Genomic DNA, 22,491 nt, shown 5'->3' with positions numbered 1-22,491 from the left:
GTTGTTGTTTTTAAATCCTGCTTTTATTGTGATCTCGGTTGCAGAATCCACAGTCCAGTTTGTTTGCCATCGACAGACATAGTGGAGTCATTCGAATCAAGCTGGAGGAAACGCTGGATTATGAGAAAACAAAGACACATTTTGTCGTTGTCATTGCAAAGGTAGACAGTGGATTACAATGTTTTCATGTACATAGATGAAACAGTCAATTAAGGTACACCTGCTTTAAATACTGTCAACAATTAAAATATCCATGAAATATTAAGTGAAAATTATATTTAAAAAATTCTTAAATGCACCTGCACAAGTTTCATACTATCCTTTTTAGGCTCTTAGTTGGTACTAACATTTTACTGCAAATAATACTGTAAATACTGTAAAATTATACTTATTGCATAAGATTGTGCATCTTTTGTAAGACGGAATTAAATGAAAAACTTTTTTATCTTTTTTACTTTTTATCCTGTGAACTACTCATAACATCAATACTACAATCATGAGAATGAGATTCATCATTATTGGCTACGGCGTGTTTCCTAGTCTTGACCCATCCCCAGAATTGTAGGACATGTTATGTCCCACTCTTCAGATTTTAAACACTTCAGTTCATTCATTTTCTGAGTAATTTTATTGGCTCTTGTCCTTAGACTAAAACAAAATAATATTTTTTGGAAATACCATAGAAGTCTAAAGTACCCCATAAATGCCATTTTTCCCTTGTCCCACTCTGCTAATGAACAAATTGATTGTGAAATAAAACTGTTAAAATGAAACCTGAACTGAGGATCCCTGTTACTGTGACTTTTCAAGTATTACTATTTATATCGGGAAATGATAGTTATCCTTCGCTTCTTCGCGCTTCAAACTTCGCGCCCTCAGTCCATTGTGGATTTTTTTCAAGTAAAAAAAAAAAAAAAAAAAAAAATACAGATGAGCTGTTCTGAGCCGATCGCGTAGTCTCACTCTCCCTCCCTCCCTCTCCCTGCTCTTTGTTGGTGGCAGTGCACTGGAGTTGCTTGTTGAAGTTATTGATGATTGATCAATGTTGGGGTTTGATGTTGCTAGGGTAACAAACTTCAAAGCGCCGGATGCGTCAGTGTTTAACTTGTTAAACAGTTGGTGTGGCAACTCATTGTGTGTAAGTGAGCAGCTTGAGTGGACTCACTCAATGAAGCATTTAATAAAACCAAGCATTTTTCTACTACTTAATTCTTGTATAAAAATAAATCGGTGGGACATGTTTAAACCTTATCATTATTATTACATTTGAAGTGCTTGAAAATCATTTATTAAAATATATGTATACATTACGGCTGTCAAAATTATCGCGTTAACCAGCGGTAATTAATTTTTTTTAATTAATCACGTTAAAATATTTGACGCAATTAACGCACATGCCCCACTCAAACAGATTAAAATGACAGCAGCAGTGCAATGTCCACTTGTTACTTGTGTTTTTTGGAGTTTTGTCACCCTCTGCTGGCGCTTGGGTGCAACTGATTTTATGGGCTTCAGCACCCATGAACATTGTGTAATTATTGTCATCAACAATGGCGGGCTACTAGTTTATTTTTTGATTGAAAATTTTACAAATTTTATTAAAACGAAAACATTAAGAGGGGTTTTAATATAAAATTTCTATAACTTGTACGAACATTTATCTTTTAAGAACTACAAGTCTTTCTATCCATGGATCGCTTTAACAGAATGTTAATAATGTTAATGCCATCTTGTTAATTTATTGTTATAAGAAACAAATACAGTACATATGTACCGTATGTTGAATGTGGATATCCATCTTGTGTCTTATCTTTCCATTCCAACAATAATTTAAAGAAAAATATGGCATATTTTATAGATGGTTTGAATTGCGATTAATTATGATTAATTAATTTTAATCGTTTGACAGCCCTAGTATACAGTACATATATGGTTTTTTTTTTTTTTTATTCTTTGGGGGAATTTTTTTTAAAAACATGTCTTATATGTATCTCTTTCCAATGCTAAATCTGAATAAATACATTGAACACAAAAAATATATATATAATATGGCGGAAAACACAGACAAGACTGAAAAAGCAGTTTCTGCTCTTGCACCCCTCTTTAAAATAAACTGCTGAATTTTAAGCCAAAAGAACTGTTGTGTTTGATAGAATAATATGTCTATAGGCTGCCATAGCAGATTCATGGCGCATTAAGCCCCCGAACTATCTTTAATTTTTCCGTTTTACCCTGGAAACCCCCGTTTACAGACACCGCGCAACCGCTTTTGTTTCAACCTAGCCATAAAGAGAAGGTAAATAATTATATTTATTATTCAAAATGTCTGTCATTTTTAGCTTGGAATCATTATTTGATGTCTAAATTTTAGTTAAAAAAAAAAAAAAAAAAAAAACGACTTTAAAAAAATTATTCATTCACATATTTTAAACTTTTAAACGAATTATGTCACAATGAAAAATTTGACATCTGTAAAAAAGTCACAGATATCTACCTCATAACTATCGCTTGTTTTTTTTTTTTTTACTGTCGCATTTTACCCGATATGTTAGATGATAATAAATAAATATGATGATAAATAATCGATCCCAACAAAGAAAAAATGAAAAATTACGTTTAAAAGGGTAACTATATGAAAAAGAAAATCTCAACCACTCCTTGTTGTCTGTGATTTCTGCATCGCGACCCTTGTTATATCGCCATGTTTCACCCATAATTTTTTTATTTAAATCCGGCTGTGGCCATTCACAGCTGTGTGTTGACACTCGGCGATACATGCTACATGAAGTTTTTGGATCTAAACAAGGTAAGTACGCGATAATATCTCGTTAAAATCGTGGCGTCTTTAATTCTGCTCTCACGTGCTCTCCACTCCAATTAGGGTTTTGCTGTTTAAAAAAAATATTTTCTAAAAATGCCTTCCTGTTCAAAATTTTTGTTCCCCCGGAAAATTGAGATTTTAAGCTTTCCAATGAATCAATGTAATCAATGCACATGCATTTCGGACAATTTTGAAAGTTGGTCAAATTGAGGGTCTCAGAGCGGAACTTCAAGTCACCTTAGTGTTTTCCTCCATATACATATATATATATATATATTAGGGCTGTCAAAATTATCGCATTAACGCGCGGTAATTAATTTTTTAAATTAATCATGTTAAAATATTTGACGCAATTAATTCACATGTCCCGCTAAGACAGTATTCTGCCTTTTGGTAAGTTTTACAGCAAGGTTTTTTGTGCTGTCTAACAGCGAACTCTTGTGGTCGCTTTGCGACATGGTTTATTGCTTTCTTGCCAGTTCAATATGGCTGCACGACATCTCGGGCTGACGCCTACGTTGTAATGTTGTGCTTATATGATCCTTGGACAAGATTTGTCCGTAAGTATGGTTGTTGTAAAGAATGTACATATTATGTTAGTAAGCGAAATGTTATATTTTTTGTATGAGACGCTTTTTGTTTATGTTTAGTGAACCTGTATAGCGTGCTAAGCTAACGTTGTTGCTAATGCGATGCTTGTGTACTTTTTTTTTGTAGTTTCACTACGGTCTAAAGAGGACAATGGTTTGAGGCCATTTTATTAATAAATCAGATGAAAAAGGAAGAAGTCTGATTATTAAGGCGTCGTTCATTAGCTGTCTAGCTTTGGAAAAAGTAGACGCTTCGGAGTGAGGACAGCATAGACAGATTTAAATGACAGTAGAGTGAAATGCCCACTCCAGTCCTTATGTACCGTATGTTAAATGTATATATCCATCTTGTGTCTTATCTTTCCATTCCAAGGGTTAGGGTTAGGTTATATATATATATATATATACATATATATATATACATATATATATATATATATATACATATATAATATTTTTTTTTGGGGGGGGGGGCACTACTTCAAGGTTTTTCACTTATCGCGGCGGATTCTGGTCCCCAAAAAACGAGGGATTACTGTATTTGGTCTTCAATTTTTAACATCCCTCTGTAAACTGAGCTAATCAATGCTATAAAACTTTATTAGCTATTATTGATGAACATGTAGTATGGAGGCTTATTTTTCAAGGCAAAATATCGTCCAATTCTGGAGTTACCCAAAAAAGTCACAAACAGGGGGAGGACAGGGTGGTGAGAAATGACAGATCGTCAATTCCAATCATAAAATGAGAAAAAGGGGGAAAAAAATGGTGAGGAAAACAATTACCCAACTCCCATTATTCTCCTATAGACGGAAAGCACAGTGTGGTAATAGAATTAAAGTTAAATTAAATCTGTTGGTCTTTTCTTTCTACAATTGATCAACAAAAACGAAAAACGCCTAAAACAAACCAACCCAAAGCCAAATTTCCTGGCCGTAATTCAGTCTCTCTGCATGATTGTGATTGTTCGTGGAATTTGCACATAATAATCTGTAACAAAATTAAAATACAGTATTTTCCTAATTTTTTCCAGGATGGTGGTGGCACTTTCAACGGCAAAGAGCAGTTTTTGTCATCCTCCGCTACTCTGACAATTAACGTGATAGATGCACAGGATACGCCGCCAATTTTCATCGGGACGCCTTACTTTGGTTATGTTTATGAAGTCTCACTGCCTGTGAGTATGTACTTTTTAAAATGTATTCTTATCCATTTTAACACTTTAAAAAAAACTACTTGTCATTTCCACTTTGTATTTATAGTTTATTTTAATAGTATGCACAAAGTAATAAGTAAGCGTGATATTCCATGTATCTTTTCTCAGGGGTCTGAAATATTCACTGTTGTTGCTAAAGACGGCGATGTAGGAAATCCAAATCCTATACGTTATTGTTTTGTTGAAGGTAAGGCAATTGCTCACATAGAGATAATTATGAAAGAATATTCCTAACAAATGTGTCTCATGTTTTGCCATTTTTGTTAACATATGTCTACTTGTTTAAAGGCGATGATGGAGTTTTTCGCATCAACGAGACTACTGGACGCATCACCCTGATGACAAGTCCCATGTTTTTAAAGAGAGAAATCTTTAACATTAAAGTCAAAGTAAGTACCGAAGGAATCTGACCTTGTAGCCAGACTGCCGGAATCGCGCTAGCCAAACCGCCAGACCCATGCTGGCGCAACTCCAACGGCCCGGGCCGGTGGGACACCGGCAATCCGGCCAGAAGGCCAAACTCCGCTCGTTCACCTTAGTCTTAACCCTTTGTACTGACTTCATTTTGAAAGGTTTAAAGAAGGCTCACCGAGAACAAGATGACAATTTATTCGGGTCGAAAGCGATCAAAACAGCAAGGCGAAACAGAAACACTCAGGCGAGGAGGCAAACTCGTTCCACGGTCATCATATCAGAAGTCAGCAAAAGGTTTCCAAGAAAAATGACAACGCTTAGTTAAACATTCAGTCTTATGAAGGCTCTCACAGGGCAGGCTGTGGGCAGAAATGATGGCGTATTGCTGTCAATAGCAGTCAATCTGGGTTAGTCACAGATTTGCGATAAATTGTAATTTAAATGAGAAAGTGGCGGTCACATTTTAAAAGTATATTCATAAAAGATTTCATTTCTCATTCTAAAGTTCATTTGCAACTTGACTTACTAAGTTATGTCCATATAAATAACAAGTAAGCAAGGATAGCCAGCAGTGTTCTAAGCGACAACTATACAAAACTCAACAATATTACTGTATATTATACTAGAGGTGCAACACTTAATTGATTTATCAACAACTAATCGATTGGCAAATTAATCAACAACTATTTTGAAAACCGAATAATCGTTTAGTACCTTCTGCATCTTAAACTTGTCTAAATTTTTGAAATTATATAACTTCTTTGTTGTAAATATTATCAGATTTCTTCATTATATTTTTAAGTCAAAGTATGACATGAACAACAATCTGCTTTTTTTCTGGAAAACAATTCACATTTATGCCAATTTTCAGACATCTCACTGTCTAAAATAGTTTTTTAGTAAGGCTTCAACAACTAATCAATTCATAAATTAGTTGCCAACAAATTTGATAATTGATACAGTTGTAGGCTACAATTGTCAGGAAGCTATAGTAAAATATTATTTTTGAAAGTAGTTGAAAGAAGTGACATCCATCCAATTAATCGTTTAATTAATCGTCCGATTAATCGATTGTGAAAATAATCGTTAGTTTCAGCCCTATATTATACTATCACCGCTGTCTGGTGACATCGAATTTCTTGCGTCTCAAAATCACTACTTTTTAGAAAATCCAAAAAGATTCCATCTCGTTTAAGTTACCAAACCTTTCAGGTTTCAAGATGGTACTGTACATTGTATCGTCAATAGAATAGAATAGAACTCCTTTATTGTCATTTTAAAGAATAGAATGAGATTAAAAGCTTCGCCAAAATGTGCACCACATGAAGCATAAGAACAATAAGACTAATATAAAAACACAGCTTACAATGTACATAGATTGGGGGGAAAGTGAATAAGTGACGAGCAGCAAGTGGTGATGTAGAGGTAAAATAACAGAGCGCAATAGTGCATATATGACAATTTACAGTACTCAGACAAAGAGGCAGATGGCTGACTTGATATGATCGTGCAATAATACAGCATGCCAAAATCATGTTTAGCTCTTAATTAAATCCATGAAAAAAATGTCAGATATTCTTTACACTGCTATTGATTGAAGTGGTCATTTTGGTACAACCAGCCATGTACAAAAAGGACTAAGTTGAAGTATTTGTTCTCAAGCTACTTTTGTCTTGATAAATTGGTTATACAAACAATAATGTGTTAAGAAAAATGTGAGATTGACCATATTTAGACATACAGTGGGGCAAATAAGTATTTAGTCAACCACTAATTGTGCAAGTTCTCCCACTTGAAAATATTAGCGAGGCCTGTAATTGTCAAATGGGTAAACCTCAATCATGAGACAGGGGGAAAAAAAAAAAAACAACAGAAAATCACATTATTTGATTTTTAAAGAATTTATTTGCAAATCATGGTGGAAAATAAGTATTTGGTCAATACCAAAAGTTCATCTCAATACTTTGTTATTTACCCTTATTTGGCAATAACGGAGCCCAAACGTTTTCTGTAACTCTTCACAAGCTTTTCACACACTGTTGCTGGTATTTTGACCCATCCTCCATGCAGATCTCCTCTGGAGCAGTGATGTTTTGGGGCTGTCGTTGGGCAACACAGACTTTCAACTCCCTCCACAGATTTTCTATGGGGTTGAGATCTGGAGACTGGCTAGGCCACTCCAGGACCTTGAAATGTTTCTTACGAAGCCACTTCTATGTTGCTCTGGCTGTGTGTTTGGGATCATTGTCATGCTGAAAGACCCAGCCACGTTTCATCTTAAATGCCCTTGCTGATGGAAGGAGATTTTCACTCAAAATCTCTCGATACATGGCCCTATTCATTCTTTCCTTTACACAGATCAGTCGTCCTCGTCCCTTTGCAGAAAAACAGCCCCAAAGAATGATGTTTCCACCCCCATGCTTCACAGTGGGTATGTTGTGTTTTTACAATTCAGTATTCTTTCTCCTCCAAACACGAGAACCTGTGTTTCTACCAAAAAGCTCTATTTTGGTTTCATCTCACCATAACACATTCTCCCAGTCCTCTTCTGGATCATCCAAATGCTGTCTAGCGAACCGCAGACGGGCCTGGACTTGTACTTTCTTCAGCAGGGGGACACGTCTGGCAGTGCAGGATTTGAGTCCCTGGTGGCGCATTGTGTTACTGATAGTAGCCTTTGTTACTGTGGTCCCAGCTCTCTATAGGTCATTCACTAGGTCCCCCCGTGTGGTTCTTGGATTTTTGCTCACCGTTCTTGTTATCATTTTGACGCCACGGGGTGATATCTTGCATGGAGCCCCAGATCGAGGGAGATTATCAGTGGTCTTGTATTTCTTCCATTTTTCTAATAATTGCTCCCACAGTTGATTTCTTAACACCAAGCGTTTTCCTATTGCAGATTCAGTCTTCCCAGCCTGGTGCAGCTCTACAATTTTGTCTATGGTGTCCTTTGACAGCTCTTTGGTCTTGGCCACAGTGGAGTTTGGAGTGTGACTGACTGAGGACAGGTGTCTTTTATACCGATAATGAGTTAAACAGGTGCCATTAATACAGGTAACGAATGGAGCCTCGTTAGACCTCGTTGGAAGAAGTTAGACCTCTTTGACATCCAGAAATCTTGGTTGTTTGTAGATGACCAAAAACCTTTTTTTCCACTCTAATTTGGAAATAAATTCTTTAAAAGTCAAACAATGTGATTTTCTGTTTTTTTTTTTTTCCACATTCTGTCTCTCATGGTTGAGGTTTACCCATGTTTGCAATTCCAGGCCTCTCTAATCTTTTGAAGTAGGAGAACTTGCACAATTGGTGGTTACTTATCTGCCCCACTGTATTGTATAAAGTACAGTAGTGAAAATATACTTTTAAAAATGTTCAAAATGGCCTCATTTGGACCCCTGCTGCAGGCAACTGAAACGAGCCCCAAGAGTCGTCTGCTGGACTACAGCGAGACCACGGTGGTGATCCGGGTGGTGGACCTCAACAACAACCCGCCAACTTTCTACGGTGAAAATGGCACCCAAAGCACATTTGAGCTGACCATCTATGAGCATCCTCCAGAAGGGGAGATCCTGCGTGGCCTTAAAATCACCGTCAACGACTCGGATCAGGTTAGTACACTGAAGCAAAGAAACAGTAGTGTTGCCCAATACTCCACATGTTCGCATTCCACCATTTAACTAATGAGAAAGGGATTCAACCAACGTGTTGACGTTGTGTCTATGAGACTCCTTTCTGCTTACAATCCTGTTCAAGGGCGCAAATTCAAAGCTGAATGTGGCATTTTGTCAGCTTACGCAAGTCTCGCTGTGATCCTATGTACTTGCATGAGCCTCATTAAAATGTAATACCGTACCAGAACAGAGATGTACTTACTTTTGTATGATGTATTTGCAAAAATATGATTGCGCTGACTAGAATTCTATTGATTGTTTCCTAGAATACTGTTAATAGTAGTATACTATGCTTTTAGTGTGATTGAAATTGCTGCATGGATTATGTTGTCTATGTATGGCATTCCCACAAATAGTGGATAGGGATGTTTATTGTCTCAGGGGGAGGCTGTGATGTTTTTCCCGGTCAAGCCGTATCAGATGCTTAGTCAATGGTGAGCCGGAATGAATGGGTTAATGGTGTAATTCCACTCTCTGTTGTTATATTAGTGCCAGCTCTTCTGGACACACTTTCAACAAGTAGTGTTTTTATGGTAATTTTTGACTAATTTGAGAAGCTTCAGTACACATTCCAGGATAGTAGTCTGATGTGGTGTTATAGGGTCAAGGTATCCTTTTCAGCAGGGCCGAGAACCAAAAGTGGTATTTGCCATGTGGCAAACTGGATTTTGCCATGTGGCATTTTTTTTTGCCATGTAGCAAAATTGATTTTACCATGTGGCTTTTCTTTTTGGTATGCGGCAAAATGGATTTTGTTTTTTTGTATGTGGCATTTATCTGGGTATATGGCATTTTTGCAGGCCATGCACGTCCATGCCATTGACGGCTGTGGACGTCCAAATTTTCCATTCATTTTAAATGGCCGAAAAACGTATGTGGCTGTGATTTTTGACCATACACTTTACATTACAGCGCAATGACATGCAACTGGCACACATGGCAGGCTATGCTATTGATGGCTATACACGTCCAAAATTTCCATTCACATTAAATGGCAGAAAAAAAAGTGTGGCTGTGATATTTGATTATACACTTTACATTACAGCGCATTGACATGCAACTGGCACACAAGTCAGCCTATGCTTTTGACGGCTATGCAAGTCCAAATTTTCCATTCATATTAAATGTCAGAAAAACGTGTGGCTGTAGTATTTGACTATACACTTTACATTACAGCGTATTGACATTCAACTGGCACGCAAGTCAGGCTATGCCATTGATGGCTATGCACGTCCAAATTTTTCATTCATTTTAAATGGCAGAAAAACGTGTGGCTGTGATTTTTGACCATACACTTTAAAAAAAAAATGCCACGAACCAAAATACATTTTGCCACATACCCAAAAAAAATGGCACATGGCAAAATCCATTTTGCCACTTGGCAAATAAAAATGCCACATGGCAAAATCCACTTTTGGTTCTCGCTGTCTACTGTTTTTGGACCCTCTTCCCAGGATTTGTCTGCCTGACTGCAATATAAAATTTCCACTTTACAAAATCTGAAACTAGAGTTGCGACAAATTTGGCATCAGTGGCTGCATCACCAGTGAGCACAGTGTTATGTACTTGTAGGGAGCCAATGCAAAATTCAACCTGAGGCTTATCGGACCTGGAAGAATGTTGCGGGTGGTCCCACAAACGGTACTGAACGAGGCCCAAGTGACAATTCTGGTGGAGGACTCAGCAGCCATGGATTATGAGAAAAATCACTTCCTCACATACAAGGTACATGCATCGTAAACTGCAGATTTACCCAACAGTAGTCATTTTTTTTATTGCAGGACTTGTCTCTTTCAGCTACTCGCTGTTGAGATTGATACACCAGAGAGGTTCAGCTCCACAGCCGACATAATCATCCATCTTTTAGATACCAATGACAACGCGCCTAAGTTCTCCTCAGACTACTACATCGCCCGAATTCCTGAGAACTCACCTGGGGGCTCCAATGTCGTGTCCGTTCTGGTGAGTTGAATGTCATCCATTCTAAAAATAAACCCACATCAGCATACGTCATTGCGAGCTCAAGAGGAATGCTCGATTTGAACAAAATGCCAGAAAGAGGCTTTAATTCCCTAAATGTAGACTTTTGGTACTGAGGTAGGGATAATATGTGAAAACATGTAGATAAAAGCTAGGCCAGGGAAGCTGCCAGATGGCTATCGCTTTCATTTTGTTGTGTAACACCAAATTCCCTCTTTTCTTTCTTTTTTTCTAAGCTAGACAAAATTTGTGCAGACATAGTGTCCTCTGAACAAATTCAAGGTCACGTGAATGTTGGTGAAACACTGCCCGGCTGATTGATTCAACCCATGGAAAGGCACTAATTTTCTGACTATTGTCTTTTGTTTGTCCTTCACATGAGCACTGTGTGGGCTCAGAGCGGTGCTCGTAAATCCTCCCGTTGCGTGAACACCAGCAAAGGCTCGCATCCTTGATCCCAGGCAATTTCAATCAGATAAAAGAACAGCCGACAAGTGACCTTGCACACACGGAGACAGTGAACAGGCCCCACTGATGCAACAGATTATCTGATGACATGATGACGTGACGATGACGACGAATAGGCCTTTTTTTCTGTGTGCCTAACGCCACTTCATGTCTATGCCAATTATTGTACGGAAATGTGATAGCTTCACTTTGAGTCTTTTGTGGCCAAGGTACTGGCAAATCAGACAATTTACTCACCAATACAGTCAACTCATTCGCTGACCTCCAATCCATTTTGATGGGAGTTAGCCCAACAAAGTCAAAAATGACTGATGATTGTCGCCTTCAATGGCATCCAATTGGGTTATGTTTTCAAATAATGTTTTTTTTTCATAGGCAATCGACCCAGACTCAGGACCATGGGGCGATGTGACTTACTCTATCTATGGATCTGGGGCTGACTTGTGAGTAAATTCCCAACTTGCTTTGCCATAGCAAATGATAGCTGCTTTTAGTTTTTAATAGTCACTCCTTTGAAGATGTCCTGTTTGTGTCCTTCATCTCAACTCCAATCATTTTCTGTTGAGTATACAGTGAAGAAAATAAGTATTTGAAAACCCTGCTATTTTTCAAGTTCTCCCACTTCGAAATAATGGATGGGTCTGAGATTTTTATCGTAGGTGCATGTCCACTGTGAAAGAGATAATCTAAAACGAAAAATCCAGAAATCACAATGTATGATTTTTTTTAACGACTTATTTGTGTGCTAAAGCTGCAAATACAGTCCCTGACAAAAGTCTTGTCGCTTATCCATTTTGGAGAAACAATTGCTAATAACCTGACTTTTAATTATTCAATTGGTTTCAGAAATGGCTCATATGAAAGCTAAGACCCCCCCCCAAATGATGTTAAATATATTTGTTTCAATGAAAAAGATTTATCATTTCATGAAGACATAAAGGTCAAATTTTGGCAAGACAAAAGTTTTGTCGCCTACAGAAAGTAGTGTGAAAATTGAACAAAAAATGTACCTCAAATACAAAAATATGTTACATAACATAAGCGAATTAAGTAGTGGTGCTGTGAGATCCAAATTTAATATTTTGTATGACTTCGACGGGCTTCAAGGATGTGTGGTTCGGCAAGGACTCATACAATTTATTGATGAAGTCATCAGGAATATCAAAGAAAGCAGTCTTGCATGCCTGCCAGAATTCAGCAAAGTTCTTGGGTTTCGTCTTCCATGCTTCCTCTTTAATCCTACCCCAGACATGCTCAATGATCTTCATGTCTGGTGACTGGGCTGGCCAGTCCTGGAGGATCTTGATCTTCTTTGCCTTGAGGAACTTTGAGGTAGAGATTGAAGTATGCGATGGAGCACCATCCTGCTACAGAATTTGTCCCTTTTTATGGTTAGGAATGTAAGAGGCAGCTAAGATTTGTTGATATTTCAGACTATTTATGTTGCCTTCCACCCTGCAAAACACTCGCACACCCCCATACTGGATGTAACCCCAGACCATGATTTTGCCACCACCAAACTTCACTGTTTTCTGAGTGAATCTCGGATCCATGCGGGCTCCAGTAGGTCTCCTGCAATATTTGCAGCGACTGTGGTGTAATTCAATGGAAGATTCATCGGAAAAATCCACCTTTTGCCACTTTTCCAGCGTCCATCCTTTTGGCAGGCTGTGGGCCTTGGCAAAAACCACACAGTTTTTTAATTGTCTGCACCTTGAGAGATTTGCAGTAAGTAAGTATTTGAACATCTGAGAAAACGAATGTTAATATTTGGCACACTTTGTTTGCAATTACAGAGGTCGAACGTTTCCTGTAGTTTTTCACCAGGTTTAAACACGCTGTGCAGGAGGGATCTTGGCCCACCAATCAGTCAGGTTTCTGGGCTGTCGCTGAGAAACAAGGAGTTTGAGCTCCCTCCAAAGGCTTTCTATTGGGTTTAGATCTGGAGACCGGCTAGTCCGTGCTAGAACCTTGTTATGCTTCTTACGGAGCCGCTCCTTGGCTTTCTTAGCTATGTGCTTTGGGTCATTGTCATGTTGGAAGACCCAGTCACGACGCCATATTCAATGCTCTAACTGAAGGAAGGAGATTGTTTCCCAAAATCTCACAATACATGGCCCTCATCCTCTCTTTAACTCAGTGCACTCGTCCTGTCCCATGCACAGAAAAACACCCCCAAAGCATGATGCTTCACAGTAGGAATGGTGTTCTTGAGATAGTTCTTATCAATCTTCTTTCTCCAAACACGGTTCGTGGAATTATGAGCAAAAAGTTCTTTTTTACTCACATCTGACCACAAAACCTGCTCCAATGACTCCTCTGGATTATGGGCAAACTTAAGACGGGCTTTGACATGTGATGGTTTAAGCAGGGGAACCTTTCATGCCTACATGATTTGAAACCATGACATTTTAGTGTATTACCAACAGTAACCTTGGAAAGGGTGGTCCCAGCACTTTTCAGTTCATTGACCAACTCTTGTCGTGTAGTTCTGGGCTGATTCCTCACCTTTCTTAGGATCATTAAGACCCCACAAGGTGATATTTTACATCGGGCTCCACTCCGATTGAGATTGACCGTCATGTTTTGCTTCTTCCATTTTCTAATGATTGCTCCAACAGTGGACCTTTTTTTCACCAAGATGCTTGGCAATTGCTCCGTAGCTCTTTCCAGTCTTGTGGAGGTGAACATTTTTTTCTCTCGTGACTTTGGACAACTAGTTGGTCTTGACCATGTTAGAAGTTTGAGTCCTACTGATTGTATGGGGTGGACAGGTGTCTTTATGCTGCTATCGATCTCAAACAAGTGCTTCTGATTCAGGATACTACATGAAGTGGAGGTGGACTAATAGGGGGACTAACAGGTCTTTCATTGTCTGAATTCTAGCTGATAGACAGATGTTAAAATACTTATTTGCAGCTGTATCACACAAATTAATTGTTTTAAAAAATCATGCATTGTGATTTCTGGATTTTTCTTTTTAGATTATCTCTCTCACAGTGGACATGCAACTACGATGAAAATTCCAGACTCCCCCATGATCTCTAAGTGGGATAACTTGCAAAATAGCAGGGTGTTCAAATACTGATTTTCTCCACTGTATCTACTGTAACATTACAGAATCCAGGTTCAGGTGGGGTCAGTGGTGATGCTAAAATCTTTTCAGAGTCTCTCTGTGACAACTATAATCAGAAACAACTTCTTTACTGTAAATGTCTTATAGAGGGAAGACTTGCTCGTGGATGAGATTGTGAAATCTTTGCTCCTCCGTTGCTTGCATTCGTTAATCCCATAATAGGATTGGGGGTGAAAATAGATTGTTGTTTACTTCTAAGAGCTATGTGTTGTCCCAAAGTCACACTAACAGTAACTTGACGCATCCATCTCAATCTAAATCAGCGGGTTTACTGATCCACGTCCATTCTTGAAAGTTTAACAATTTACAGTACCTCCGGAGGAAAAACAGCATATCCTTCTAAATCATTTGTATTGGTGAATTTAAATTAAGTGGGACTCTCACCATCGTTTCATTCAAATGTTTAGTTACCCTTGATTGGGATCTTAAGACAATTTGGTCTCCCAAATTTCATCTCTCAAGCCAGTTTCTTGGAAATTAGTTTGATTTTGAAACCACTTTGTCCGTTTTCAGATTCTTGATCCAATCTACCACTGGAATCATCTACACACAGCCATGGGCCAGCCTGGATGCGGAGGTGCGGTCTAAGTACAATTTTTACGTCAAGGCAGAGGACGCGGAGGGCAAGTACAGTCTGGCCGAGGTGTTCGTCACTGTCCTGGACCTGAATGACCATCCGCCTGCCTTCAATGAAAATTTCCTGGAGAAGACCATGGTGATCGGTGCACCAGTAAAAATTGAGGTAATGATCCTTTTCTCAGTTACAGTATACTAAGTGTGAACAAACTTCACTCAAACTCAAAGAGATACTCAATAAGCCATTTTGACTTCCCTCATGGGATTTAAAAACAATGACCTAGTTGTTAAAAAACTCAGGTGTTATGTCAAAAAAGCACCACCATCTTAATTTTTTTTTTTTTAATGAACAGATATGAAGTAAAAATAGAATACTCGTTATTTTCCAAAATAAAAAGTAGCCACAACTGAAGGATAGAGAACCATATGAGGCTCTGGAGACGCGAGTTCCAGACTTCTAAGCTATACCACGGTCTAAAACAGGGGTGTCCCTGGTCGGTCCGGCATGGGTGTGACTTCAACTTGCATGGCTCCAACTTCAACTAATAATAAAATAGTTATATAGTTATCTATTGTAGATATGCAAAGACACCCAAAAACTATTTCCAGTCAAAAATAGTACCAACATTTAACTTGACAATCCCACAAATAAAGACGATTCCGTGTCATTGGGAAAGCTGGTTCTTTCCACTTTCTGTTCTCCGATACCATCAGGTAGCCAATAATATCAACCAATAAAAACATTTTCAAATGATATCGGATAATATAGACATCGGTTTTTCATTATCGGTTTTGGGCTAATACGCATGTTGCCTTCAAACTAGTGAATGTAGAAGTTTTCTGCCTTTGTACAAGGGCTGGTCACAGCTTAGCACAGCAGTTATGTTTATTGACCATTAGATGTCTCCAAACTAACATGCTTGGGATGTGTTATTTGAGCAGACCATTTGCCTTTGTGGTGCAAAAATTAAATGAACAGTAAATGATTGAAAAAAAAAAAAAAGAATATTTTAAGTACACATCCATATACAGTATATCCGTATTGGTTTGATATCAGATTTTTGGATTTGGACTATATCGGGATCAGGGGTCGTGTTAACCGAATATTTTCCGTCGTTGACCGATTTTTTTAAAACGGTGACGGAAAAAACTGAAGTCCATCTGTCATTTTGACAGGTTGCAAATCACACCCCAGACCACAGGGTGGCGAGTGAGCATATTAATTAGCTATTGTCTCTCTTGATGCGTGAAGTCGTTGGCCTTACTCTGAAAAATGTCAAGGTAACTGAGTGTCCGAAGTTTCTTCATAAAGCCCCGAAACGACGATGGTGTTGATAAAAAAGGTGAAAAAACAGGGACTGCACAAGCTGGCACGCAATTCAAGCCCATGCGCACCAGGAGGAAGGTGTAAGACTCCGTTCAGGCCACAGCAGGTGAACTGTTAATTTCATTGTTCCATAATGTAGCCTACCTACTGGGGCCACAGTCAGCTGTTTTTGTCACTGCGGAGAAAAAGTTACATATTCATCTGCTTGATGTGTGATGGCACGGTGTGGATTCTCTGTTAAGCTTGTTCGGACTGAATATTAATTTAAAATGAATGAAAACTAAATACTATTGAATATGTTGAAGCGGTATGCAATGTTAAGAGTCTTGTTAGCTCGAATTGCTGTGTCCAGCCGCTGTAGCTCTTCTGCTCTCTGTGAACTCTCTATTCAAGCCGGAACGCGCGCGGCTCTTAAGTGTCTCTGTCACGTGACTGTGTCGTAGCCGCTAACGCGCTCGGCCAAATGTACCCACAAGTACGGAAGGTGAATTATGCCAAACAAAGGGTCACCACAATGTCATTATCATCATTTTAAAATTTTAAGTGACGGGTAAAAATAGATTATGACCGGAATTTTATGACCCTGTCAGTAAAAATGACAGACAACGAAAAAGTCTAGCGCAACCTCTGATCGGGATATAGGTTATATTATATGTATATTATATTACATCTTATATATTTATAACCTTGCCTCATTTATATCCGAGGATAACATTTAACTAGGCTCATCTGATGCTTATAATAGTCAAGTTTGTTTTCCAGTGGTTAAGCATAGGGGAGGATCTAGCCCAGCTTCTCTGTAAAATTCAAGTTTAGTAATCACTGTCATTATGAACTCATCCCTGTAGATGGCGTCATGCACAGCTTTTGAGTATAATACAACAATTAGGCGGTGAATAACGAGGGAGAAAAATCGTAATGAATTGGAAGGTGTTAATTTTACAGTTAACTCACACATACAGTTTAAAATTGACTACGGAGGAGAAATTTGCGACACCATTGGCCTAAAAGCTGCACTAGCAAGTAAAATTAACTTCCAACGCCTTTCTGATCCCAGGCTGTTGATGACGATGCGGAGGTACCCAACAATGTCATCGAGTACGCCATCATGAAAGCTGACCCTGACAACAACATCTTCGACATTGACGCTGACACTGGCGAAATTAACCTCAAGTCATACATCAAGTCCATGGCCATCATTAGGAACATCACCAATCAGAGGGACTTCACCTGGTCGCTGGTGGTGCAAGCGCGTGACCTCGGACACCCATCGTTCAGCACTACCGCTGTGGTCAAGATCGACATAACCGAAGCAGTAAGTAACTATGTATCTTTCTCAAAAACAAACACAGGGTTACATTCTTTCCTGTTTCAGTTTCATTGACGGCGATAGAATTCTAATCCATTTTGACTGGGAGGGTCTGGTAGCGGCATGCAAGCGGCCGAAATGAGTTTCCTCCGCAGGGTGTCCGGGCTCTCTCTTAGAGATAGGGTGAGAAGCTCAGTCATCCGGGAGGGACTGAGCCGCTACTCCTCCGCGTTGAGAGGAGCCAACTGAGATGGCTTGGGCATCTGGTTTGGATGCTTCCTGGATGCCACCCTGGAGAGGTGTTCCGGGCATGTCCCAATGGCGGGATGCCCCAGGGGCGACCCAGGACACGCTGGATGTCTCTCGGCTGGCCTGGGAACGCCTTGGGACCCCACCGGTTGAGCTGGTTGAAGTGGCTGGGGAGAGTGAAGTCTGGGTTTCCCTGCTCGGGGTGCTGCCCCTGCGACCCGACCCCGCATAAAGCAGTAGATGATGGATGGATGGATGGATGGATGGATGGATGGATGGCAGCGAATTAGGTAGAAGCTAGTCCCTTCCAGTCAAAATGAATTGGACATCTATCCCCGTCAAGGGTACTGAAACATGAGCATTTCCTGAAAGCTCTCACACTTTTATTTATTTATTTATTTATTTGTACTAGTGTGGTACAACTGTAATAACACACTTTAAGAATAGCTGTTGTAGCAATTTGACTTAAGTTTGCAAAAATGTAAAACAATCGTGTGCCTTGTACACTGTACACATGAGAAAATCTTTGATTTGTGCCGGAAAGAATCAAACAAGTCTAGGTACAACCTTTTCCGGTAAATTCCTGGGAGTTTTTTTGCTGGGCAATCATGGACGGTTGGATATTTTACATTATCATTATTCAGATGTTTTATTTGGAAACAATAAAATCTGATCACAAGTTTTGTTTTACGAGGCTGAGATGCAATGTTTGATTGTACCTCTTCAAAATGACAACTTGAGCTTCAGCTCAGCTCTCCTTAGGTTTGTTCAATTTATAGCCTTATTATTATCTTTTTTTTTTTTTTTCTTCATCAAAACCAGGATCCTTCCTCTTTAACTAGTTTTTTTCCATCAAAACCAGAATCCTTCCTCTTTAACTAGTCTAAGAATCAAAATATCCAACATGTCCTTTTTCCAGAATACTATTCTTTTGTGTGGTAAGATCATCTTTTGGCAGTAAGTTTGTCTGGATGGAAATAAATTTGGACAGTGACCAGATTGGTCTGAAAGGAGCAGTTTGCAGTAATGTTTTTCACAGCACAACATGTAATTTACACTGCGCTGTTCCATGAATGCAGATCTGAAAGCCTTCTTCTGGAATTCTATGTTTAGATTCAATAGCACTTGGAATTTAACATCCTTCTATCAGACCAATGTAACTGTGGTGCTGTCTTACAAGATCACTTATCACATTGTCATATTTTTAGGTGAAATCCAGATTTGTGTCATACTTCCTCGGACTAAGGAAGCGCCCCGGGACTGTGTTTGGGATTTTTATGACCGCTGTCACCTTCGCCATTTCCCTCACAATCTTCATTTCCACTCTCATTTACTGGAACTCTGTGAAAAAGTCCCGTATTAAACCTCAAGGCAAGATCAGAAAGATTATCAGGAGGCCATGAGTGAAGCTTGCCTTGAGATCATCAGCACAAACATGAACTTTTTTCTTTTTGAACTCGTTGGTACTATAAGATATTTGTTTGGTTCTGCAGTGAGCTGTGTCTGTAAAGGAGTAAAGGAGCACAATGTGACTGAAGATGTTCCCATTTTCAGCAGTGGTTTCCTGGACAACCTCTCTGATCTTGTCTTGAAAAAAAAACATCATTATGAAATCTAGACTCAGAGTGTTTCCATTCAAAGTGTATGCAGTGTATTTTCCCACCTTCGATACTATGGCAGCTTATTTAGTTTCTAGGTGTTTTTAACGCCTAATTGTGAGTATGTGTAAATAGCGGGAACATTAGAAAACGTTTGACAATGGATGTCCATTCTCCTTTTGCTCTTTTACAGACCCAACTCAAAGGGGGGCCTTTGGGATCATTATTAATGAACAATAAAAACAAATCCATGCAAATCGTAGGCGTGCTTGCAGGCGTTATTAGCTTAATGGTCTCGGTCACAGTCATCATCTCCACAATCACCTTCGTACGCAACAAAAAGTCCAACCGGGTCGTGCCCAACCGTCGCGTGAGGAGGAGGCCCCGCAACGACAACGCATGGACCTTCAAGAGCCCCTTCAGGAGAGCAGGGAACCCCGAGGACAGGTTCCAGGAGGAGGAGCAGGAACCGGACACCCAGGAGATGGCGGAAAACGTCAACTACAACAACAACGTGGGCAACGCGGTCAGGCACTGGCCCCCGCCGCCGCCACCCCCTTGCGCCCCCTCTCTCCCGCCTCCGCCGCCACCCTACGTCCCCGGTGAGAGGAAGTGGGTAGTGCCCACCGTCTCGGCCACCGTGGCGGCGCGCCCCAAGAAGAAGTCGACGACGCACGACACAGTCAACAAGGCACTCGTGTCAGAACTCAAAATGAGACTGGAGCAGAAGAGGATGATCAATAACTTATAGTGCTGCGAGTGTACATAGTACCATGCAAAAGTCTTGGATCACCGTGAAATTTGTTCTTGTCCTTCCCTGGCATGACGTTTTTGTCACACTGCTGTAATGCTTGGTACAATTTGTTGAAACGGGATAAGCGGAACAATTGGTAATACCAGTACTGATGAAAACAACAAATTCCTAGAGCAGGCATTGGCCTAAAACAGGGAATATCTACCTGGAGGGCTTCATTTGAACTTAAATGTACAATCAATCAACAAAAGCACGATTCAGCAGATGTTTTGGAAAGTGATATAGCCTTAACCTAACCGTGATGTTGAGGGTAATAATCTTCCGCTGAATCGTGCATTTTTTGCACTTCATGGTGGTCTGAGATCTTGACATAGTTCAACATGAGTGGCCATTTTTCTACATACAGTGGAGCAAATAAGTATTCAGTCAACCGCTAATTGTGTAAGTTCTCCCGCTTGAAAATATTAGAGAGGCCTGTAATTGTCAACATGGGTAACCCTTAACCATGACAGACAGAATGTGGAAAAAAAACAGAAAATCACATTGTTTGATTTTTAAAGAATGTATTTGCAAATCATGGTGAAAATAAGTATTTGGTCTTACTTATTTATTTAATACTTAGTTATGTACCCTTAGTTGGCAATAACTGAGGCCTAACGTTTTCTGTAACTCTTCACAAGCTTTTCACACACTGCTGCTGGTATTTTGGCCATTCCTCCATGCAGATCTCCTCTAGAGCAGTGATGTTTTGGGGCTGTTGTTGGGCAATACGGACTTTCAACTCCCTCCACAGATTTTCTATGGGGTTGAGATCTGGAGACTGGCTACGCCACTCCAGGACCTTGAAATGCTTCTTACGAAGCCACTCCTTTGTTGCCCTGGCTGTGTGTTTGGGATCATTGTCATGCTGAAAGACCCAGGCATGTCTCATATTCAATGCCCTTGCTGATGGAAGGAGATTTTCCCCTCAAAATCTCTTGATACATGGCCCCATTCATTCTTTCCTTTACACAGATCAGTCGTCCTGGTCCCTTTGCAGAAAAACAGCCCCAAAGCATGATGTTTCAACCCCATGCTTCACAGTGGACATGGTGTTCTTCGGATACACTTCAGTATTCTTTCTCCTCCAAACACGAGAACCTGTGTTTCTACCAAAAAGTTGTATTTTGGTTTCATCTGACCATAACACATTCTCCCAGTCCTCTTCTGGATCATCCAAATGCTCTCTAGCGAACCGCAGACACGCCTGGACGTTTACTGGCTTCAGCAGGGGGACATGTTTGGCTGTGCAAGATTTGAGTCCCTGGCGGCGCATTGTGTTACTGATAGTAGCCTTTGTTACTGAGGTCCCAGCTCTCTGTAGGTCATTCACTAGGTCCCCCCGTGTGGTTCTGGGATTTTTGCTCACCGTTCTTGTGATCATTTTGACGCCACGGGGTGAGATCTTGCATAGAGCCCCAGATCGAGGGAGATTATCAGTGGTCTTGTATGTCTTCCATTTTCTAATAATTGCTCCCACAGTTGATTTCTTTACACCAAGTCTTTTACCTATTTCAGATTCAGTCTTCCCAGCCTGGTGCAGCTCGAGAATTTTGTGTCTGGTGTCCTTCGACAGCTCTTTGGTCTTGGCCATAGTGGAGTTTGGAGTGAGACTGACTGAACTTGTGGACAGGTGTCTTTTATACCGATAATGAGTTAAAACAGGTGTCATTAGTACAGGTAACGAGTGGAGCCTCATTAGACCTTGTTAGAAGAAGTTAGACCTCTTTGACAGCCAGAAATCTTGCTTGTTTGTAGGTGACCAAATACTTATTTTTCACTCTAATTTGGAAATAAATTATTTAAAAATCAAACAATGTGATTTTCTGGGTTTTTTTTCTACATTCTGTCTCTCATGGTTGAGGTTTACCCATGTTGACAATTACAGGCCTCTCTAATCTTTTCAAGTAGGAGAACTTGCACAATTGGTGGTTGACTAAATACTTATTTGCCCCACTATAGCAAGCATGTTACTCTGCTTCCAGCCTAAAAACGTTTATCGCTTGTTCTTTTTGTCTGTAAAAGTCTCTCGTCAAGGACTGAGGCACATTGAGACTGTATTATTTGGGTTCCAACCAATCTTCTTACGGGCAGATTTCACTGACACTGGTGCTGGCTAAAGGGATTAGCCTGAGCTGGTCGAAAGGAAGGAAACCACAATGATCCGGTTAAGATCATTTTTAATCCCAACTGCTCACAGGTGCACAACACAGTCATGGAAGGAAAAAAGGCAATATTGGCGGTGCTGTGTTTGATTTTGATTGCGTTTTTGTCAATAAAGTTGTCTTCAAAAGTTGTATATTTGGGTTTAGTTCTTCCTTGTTATTGTGCACTGCGTGTGTT

The 22,491-nt window shown here is 39.7% G+C and overlaps 1 protein-coding gene across 3 annotated transcripts in view; it reads left to right on the top strand.

Annotated features, from left to right (window-relative positions):
• The window catches only part of cdhr1a (cadherin-related family member 1a), a 30,735-nt gene extending 8,288 nt beyond the window's left edge, over positions 1–22,447 (top strand). For 2 of the 3 annotated variants that reach the window (XM_057848998.1, XM_057849000.1), the window contains 11 exons: positions 45–161; positions 4,445–4,588; positions 4,736–4,814; positions 4,916–5,016; positions 8,446–8,649; positions 10,285–10,437; positions 10,510–10,674; positions 11,536–11,603; positions 14,810–15,038; positions 17,257–17,514; positions 19,549–22,447. In XM_057848998.1, the coding sequence (XP_057704981.1) occupies positions 45–161; positions 4,445–4,588; positions 4,736–4,814; positions 4,916–5,016; positions 8,446–8,649; positions 10,285–10,437; positions 10,510–10,674; positions 11,536–11,603; positions 14,810–15,038; positions 17,257–17,514; positions 19,549–20,106 (2,076 nt within the window). In that variant the 3' untranslated portion in view covers positions 20,107–22,447. Of the gene's footprint in view, positions 1–44; positions 162–4,444; positions 4,589–4,735; positions 4,815–4,915; positions 5,017–8,445; positions 8,650–10,284; positions 10,438–10,509; positions 10,675–11,535; positions 11,604–14,809; positions 15,039–17,256; positions 17,515–18,965 lie in introns of all 3 variants that reach the window. The other variant, XM_057848999.1, reaches the window with a different exon arrangement.
• The last annotated feature ends 44 nt before the right edge of the window (positions 22,448–22,491 follow it).

Source organism: Corythoichthys intestinalis, chromosome 10 (genome assembly GCF_030265065.1).
Source record: "Corythoichthys intestinalis isolate RoL2023-P3 chromosome 10, ASM3026506v1, whole genome shotgun sequence".
Taxonomy (NCBI): Eukaryota; Metazoa; Chordata; class Actinopteri; order Syngnathiformes; family Syngnathidae; genus Corythoichthys; species Corythoichthys intestinalis.
Note: the sequence above shows the minus strand (reverse complement) of the source record. Positions and strands in the feature narration are given on the sequence as shown.